A 6,923-nucleotide genomic window follows, 5' to 3' on the forward strand; every position below is an offset into this window, starting at 1 on the left:
CGGTTTACAATGTCAACATATTGCCCCCAGCAATCTGAGTCCTCATTTTACCAACCGTAGAAGGATAGAAGGTTGAGTAAACTTTGAGCAAGTGAGAATTGAACTACTTGCAGCTGGCTGAATTACCCTGCAATACTGCATTCTCACCACTGCGCCACCACTGCTCTTAACCATAATATAGCTCAACCATTACTGGTAAGAGTGAAGTGAACCAAGCTTTCAGGAGACCTGAGTGAAGGAGACAAAATTGAAGTTTTCACACTGATCAAGTTTGATCTTTTTCGCTAGTTTGGGGACAATCCCTCTTAGCAAGCACAACTCCATCTTCAAACCAAATATTGTCCGTAGCTACAGTGTTTTTCCAAGCAGTCAGGTAGAAAGAAGATCTGCTTTACATCTGGGACGGTGGATATACATGTACTTGTATAAGAGGCAGTAGGGACACAGCCTCTGCCATTTGGCATGCTTGACTTGGGCGTCCTCCTCGATCCACAGCTCACATTAGAGAACCATCTTTCAGCTGTGGCAAGGGGGGCGTTTGCCCAGGTTCACCTGGTGCACCAGTTGCGGCCCTATTTGGACCGGGACTCACTACTCACAGTCACTCATGCCCTCATCACCTCGAGGTTCGACTACTGTAACACTCTCTACATGGGGCTACCTTTGAAAAGTGTTCGGAAACTTCAGATGGTGCAGAATGCAGCTGCGAGAGCAGTCATGGGCTTCCCTAGGTATGCCCATGTTACATCAACACTCCGCAGTCTGCATTGGTTGCCGATGAATTTCCGGTGACAATTCAAAGTGTTGGTTATGACCTTCAAAGCCCTTCATGGCACCGGACCAGAATATCTCTGAGACCGCCTTCTGCCGCACGAATCCCAGCGACCGATTAGGTCCCACAGAGTGGGCCTTCTCCGGGTCCCGTCAACTAAACAATGTCGGTTGGCGGGCCCAAGGGGAAGAGCCTTCTCTGTGGTGGCCCCGACTCTCTGGAACCAGCTCCCCCCAGAGATTAGAACTGCCCCTACCCTCCTCACCTTTTGCAAACTCCTTAAAACCCACCTTTGTCGTCAGGCATGGGGGAACTGAGATATCTCCCCCGGGCCTATACAATTTATGTATGGTATGCTTGTGTGTATGTCTGTTTAATAATGGGTTTTTAAAAAATATTTTAAATTGTAAATTATTAGATTTGTTATAAACTGTTTTTATTGTGTTGTGAGCCGCCCCGAGTCTACGGAAAGGGGTGGCATACAAATCTAATAAATAAACAATAAAATAAATAAATAAATGATCATGGTATATCTGGCCTTGGCACACTTGACTCAAACTCATTCCTTTCTCTCGTTTTGAATTATTTGTCCATGCAAAAAAGGGCCAATTCTGCGAATCCTTCAGAAGCTCAATGCTACCATACATCAAGTCAGCATATTCCTGCAACGTTCTCACATTCAGGAACTGGTTGTTATATTTTACAACAGTGCATAGAAAAGCTAGTGGACTTCCATCCCCCAAGCACCCAATCCTCCACATCTCTTTTTCATCAAAAAGGGAGAAGTAGACGATGTTGGGCAAGCGAGCGCCTGACATCCCAGCCTTGCTTAGCACTCTCAACTTTTCCTTCAGTTTCTTGGTAGATAAGTTGAAGCTTCCACTTGTGATGGAGAAACCAATGCCAGTGTTCTTCAGTATCCTTCCTAATCCCCGACGGATGACTTGAAGCAATGTGGCCAGAAAATCGGAACCATCTGTTTTCTTCACCGTGACGTAGAAATCCTCCAGCAGTTCATTGAGTTTCACCGCTGGAATCTGGTCATAAGAATTGAAAAGATATAAATTAAATTTCACGGGTTATTTCCTTCCCTATGATTTTGTTTGAGGTACTCATTTTGTATTGGATTGAAACTTCCACAATATACACTGCTCAAAAAGATCTTAAGCAACACAATATAACTCCAAGTAAATCAAACTTCTGTGAAATCAAACTGTCCACTTAGGAAGCAACACTGATTGACAATTAATTTCATATGCTGTTGTGCACATTCAACTTTGAACAGAACAAAGTATTCAATGAGAGTATTTCATTCATTCAGATCTAGGATGTGTTATTTGAGTGGTCCCTTTACTTTTTTGAGCAGTATATTATGCTTCTGACAAACAAGCCAGTTACTTGCTTTTCCTTCTCCTCAGTTTTGGGGCAAATCTAAGACTTTTCATTGTCTTAAGCAAAGGATATAGAATTCAGCCCAAAATCTATATTGCTAATTGAGAAATGGATTACTTATTTTATTTATTTATTTATTAGATTTCTATGCCGCCCTTCTTGTGGCGACTCAGGGTGGCGTACAACATTATAAATGCAACAATGTGTAAAGAAATCTAAATTACTATAAAAGAATTATATAAATTACTAAAAAGTATTTAAAACCCCATATACAGTCATAATGCAATTCAATCATACATAATATCGGCCGGAGACAATCTCATCACTTACGGCACCCATGCCCGTCGGCAGAGGTAGGTCTTAAGAGCTTTACCAAAGACCAGGAGGGAGGAGGTGGTACGTATCATTCCAGAGGGCCGCCACAGAGAAGGCTCTTTCCCTAGGCCTTCCCCTAGCCGACATTGTCTAGGTGAGGGGACTTGGAGAAGGCCGACTCTGTGGGACCTAACCGGCCATTGGGATACATGAGGCAGAAGACGATCCCAAAGATAATCTGGTCCTAAGTCATGTAGGGCTTTATATGTCATAACTAGCACTTTGAATTGCACACAGAGACCAATTGGCAATCAGTGCAGCTCGCAGAGTGATGTTGAAATGTGGGCAGATCTTGATAGTCCCACTATAGCTCGCGCGGCTGCATTTTGCACAATTTGTAGTCTCCGAACACTCTTCAAAGGCAGCTCCATGTAGAGAGCACTGCTGTAATTGAACCTCGAGGTGATAAGGTGACTGTGAGAAGTGATTCCCTGTCCAGATAGGTCTGCAACTGGCCCACAAGGTGTACCCATGCGAATGCCCCCCTCGCCACAGCTGAGAGATGGTCTTCTAAGCTCAGCTATGGATCGAGGAGGACGCCCAAATCTTACCAGCTTGCAAGCTATGTCATTGTTACTCTCTCTGAATAAAGTTTTTTTTAAGTCCTAACTAGGGGATAAAATAATGTGCTGAAGCTTATCAGACTAAGAATGCTAGCTAAATGAATATCTCGTAAGCAGATTCTTTCCCCTATTTTCCTCCCCCAAAACTAAGGTGCATCTTATACCCCGGTGCATCTTATACTCCAAAAAATATGGTACTCAGACCCATAAACCTCTACCCCAACTATTCTATGCCAACATTCAATTGATGTATTACATAACAAATTCAATGTGATCGTTAAAAATAAAATAAAATCATTCATCAACAACAATGCCCTAAGGCCATAAGTCATATTTGTTTTGCATGCCATTTTTTCCCCAGCACGCCAGCTTCCTTGTAGTACCAAATGGGCACAAGGTATGTGTTCTGGTACAAGTTCAACTTTTCCCAGTCAGATAACTCAGCACAATGAGGTATCCCAGATCATTTTATTACAGGCATTCTCACAATAACTCACAGTTATGATGCGATTCTTCTGCAGTATAATCTTTCCCATTGTGCAGGTAAAAAGAGGTTGAATTGACCCAGGCTCTAGGTGTAGCATCTACATGCTGGCTGGCTTAGTGGGTGAAGACCAAGACCCTCTGGAATGTTCTCTCCAATTACCCCTCATCCCGAGTCAGAGCCAATAGGAATACACAAGTGTGGTCACATGTAAAACTACATTATCCATAGTGCAATTTCACTACATTTCCCCTAATGCAATATCTTAAAGAAACATGCCTAAATACAGTCCAACGATCTCTGTCTCTGGGGACAGCACAGTATGCATTACATTTCTTTGAAATGTAATAGTGGCAGGAATTGTGTGAGAAGATCTTCAGCAAGACAAGTGAGGAACTTAATTCTGCTCTTTCTGGATCTCAGAAAAATTCTAAAGCTTGCAATGGTCTTTAAGGAAAGTTCCCCTCTGTGCTCATTCAAATATTATATTCAAGAAGGAATTTTATTTCCTGTCTGAGTCAGGGAAGGATTATGCATCTCCTTGACACCTGCGTGTAACCCGATAATTATTAGCTTCTTGCATAAATATTATGTAACTGTGCAACTGTAAACTTGCAAGTGTACTTGATATCATATATTATGTGACTTGGTTTGGAAAACACATACACACACCATAGGTATATATACATATTTGCATGGACTTTATATTGTGGTGGTTACATGTCACATTCCATTACGGAAACCAATTTTCCTGCCTTTCTACTCAGATCATCTTACTGCTGCTATAAAACTCATAATTAGAAAGGCAATTCTAAACTGGTTACAATGAAAGACTGGCAAAACCAGGAGGAAAGCTTAAATGACACTGCCTTTCATACAGAGAAAGTTGCGAGGGACCTTTTCTTTGCGACCCCTTCATCGCAAGATTAATTTCAGCTATCTTCTCTCACATCTGCACATCAGACTTTATTAAGCTGCAAGGAGACACCGGCTCAGTGCCAGACATATTGTGACAAAGGGAGCTAAGGGGAGTCGGAGAGGCAGAGCTGAATAGCAGTAGTTTGAAATGTTAAAAAGATTATTTGATGATCGCAACAAAACACACATTTTGCAGAACGCCGACAGGTTCTGAGGCGAAGTTTTTCATCAATTCTTTCCATTTCTGAAATAGATCGGTGTTGATATGTACCATAATTTAGTTGCTATTTTGAGGACATCCAGTGATTTATTTCTAATGCATGTAGCATCACATACTTCTTCATAATTATAAGAGAAATGCGTCGAGCTTAAAGCTTCATCCATGCCACTGTAGAAGAGGCGGCATTGGCTGTATTATAATTAGATTTAATATATGGTTCTATGCTGCTCAGAGTCATTTTCCATGAGATGGGCAGCCATATAAATTGCATAAATAAATAAGTTGTTTTCTGGAAAAATGTGATAATTACACACTCACTTTCGTGGCTATATAGAAAAGTTTTGACTCTTCATCTGTCCAAGCAGCTCCCAAAAGTCCTCAATTCAAAACTGTCTTGAAAGGATGGGAAGGAGAAGACAAAAATATATTATTATATTATATTATATTATATTATATTATATTATAATATTACATTTAAAATCTGTATTTGTATTCATATACAAATTATATTTTATAATATAGGAGAATACTTAAAGATCAGGGTTGAACTCTAGTGACCTTGAGTTCAGCAGCCAACACCTAGATATGCAGGGATTAACACCAGATAAATAATCAAGCAGAAAATTATACCCTAATCAAACCCCACCAACGCTAGCAGGACAAGCTACTGTATATAAATAATTAGCAGATCTCATGCTTACTTGCACTGACAATGCAAGCAAACAACCAAGCTCAGGAACTACCAAGGATTCTACAGATTTCATATGCATATTCAATATATTTATGTTTCATAATTTAAAAAAACACATTTTCTTCTACATGTCTTTTTTTCCTTTATTTTTCTTTTACTCTTCATCTGTATCTTTAATTTTCACCTGTTCATTTGACTTAATAAAGTCGAACTGATCTAGGTCAAACAATAGCTTCATTTGTTATCTCCTACAATAACAGCTATGACTGTCTGAGTACAGAAAATATCATTTTGAGATGTGTCAAACAATCTTCTAGAATACCTGCCGATGTCTTCATCCCCGGCACGTTTTGCGGCAGGGCCAGGGGACACGACCTCCGGCGAAGCCACCATATGGGGAAAGGCCGAGATCTCGCGAGTTTTCGCAAGATCTCGGCCAAATTCAGGAGGCTTCGGCCTTCCTGATCACGAGTCCAGGGCAGAGCCTGCCAGCCCTATAAAAGGGCTGAGCAGGCCCGAAAGCCTCCTTTTCGCCCTGGACTCGGCAAGCGAACACCCGGCTGGGCTTCGCTCTTCTCGGCGGCCATTTTGAGGCTGCCTCGTGGCATCGGCCATTTTCTTGTGGAGGCCTTTAACTGGAGGCCTTTAACTGGTTTGGTGTCAGGGGCGGAGAGTTTGGGATCCTTCCCCTTGGGACCAAGGGGGAATTCTCCTGGGACCAGGGCCTTTCCTTTCCGGGCGGTTTTTTAAGGCACCCTTTGGGGGAGGCGTTGGTCCAGGGGGGTGAGGCCTAGTAGCTGGGTGAAGCCTTTGGGCCCTTAGGCTTGGAGGTTTAGGGGGAATCTTTTCCCTCCCACAGATCTTTGTGGGATACTGGGGATTCCTCCCCATTTTTTAGTTTAAATCTATTTTAGATTTAGTTTAATTTATTTTACCTCAAGTTTTAACCCGATGGCTCCTAAAAGGCAGAAGCCTTCTGTGCCTTAGGTTGAGTCTGTGGCCCGGCCCAGGAGGGCCTTGAGGCCTTCTGCCAGGGCCCGGCTGGTACAAGAGGACTCCCATACAGGGGCCAGGAGGGAGGGCAGGAGAAGAGGTCCCCTGGTTGCCGATGCTAATATGCCTGCTCATTCCTGGTCTAGGATCATCGAGAGGCTGGATGACCTGGATGCCTGTTGGAGGTCGGTGTATGGGCCAGGGGGTGCTACCCCAGCGGCCCCAGCGGCTCTTGGCGGACCACCGATCGAACTAGCAGCCCAGACCGGGCAGATGACAGCGTCACCCAGCTCAGTAGGAGCTGGGCCCTCCAGGATGGCTTCTACCCCGATGGGGGCAGGTGAGATCGCACCACACCCCACATTTCAACCGCTCCTCCCTTTGCCCGGTCAGGCCATTGTTCCCCTGGGTTCTGGGAGTGGGGTCAACACATTGGGTAGTGCAGCTGTCACTTGTAGCCAGGTTTGGGCTCCCCCCACTGTTACTGCAGTGGCTCAGACCCCTTTGACGGCCTC

The 6,923-nt window shown here is 43.5% G+C and overlaps 1 protein-coding gene across 1 annotated transcript; it reads right to left on the reverse strand.

Annotated features, from left to right (window-relative positions):
* Positions 1 to 219: 219 nt before the first annotated feature.
* On the reverse strand, positions 220 to 5,580 carry LOC139159549 (uncharacterized protein KIAA1958-like). The gene is made up of 4 exons (XM_070736859.1): positions 5,574 to 5,580; positions 5,043 to 5,101; positions 1,273 to 1,809; positions 220 to 228 (listed from the first exon to the last, which is right to left on the reverse strand). Exons 1-4 carry the CDS (start codon positions 5,578 to 5,580, stop codon positions 220 to 222), a joined length of 612 nt encoding a protein of 203 aa, XP_070592960.1.
* Between the last annotated feature and the right edge of the window lie 1,343 nt (positions 5,581 to 6,923).

Source organism: Erythrolamprus reginae, chromosome 2, assembly GCF_031021105.1.
Source record: "Erythrolamprus reginae isolate rEryReg1 chromosome 2, rEryReg1.hap1, whole genome shotgun sequence".
NCBI classification, from domain to species: Eukaryota; Metazoa; Chordata; class Lepidosauria; order Squamata; family Dipsadidae; genus Erythrolamprus; species Erythrolamprus reginae.

What these genes read in the sequence shown, in the direction of transcription:
- LOC139159549 (XM_070736859.1), bottom strand. An exon ending in TTTTCTATATAGCCACGAAA is followed by an intron (nt 1,810 to 5,042) that starts GTGAGTGTGTAA and finishes TCTTATGACCAG; the next exon opens with ATTCCAGCGGTGAAACTCAA.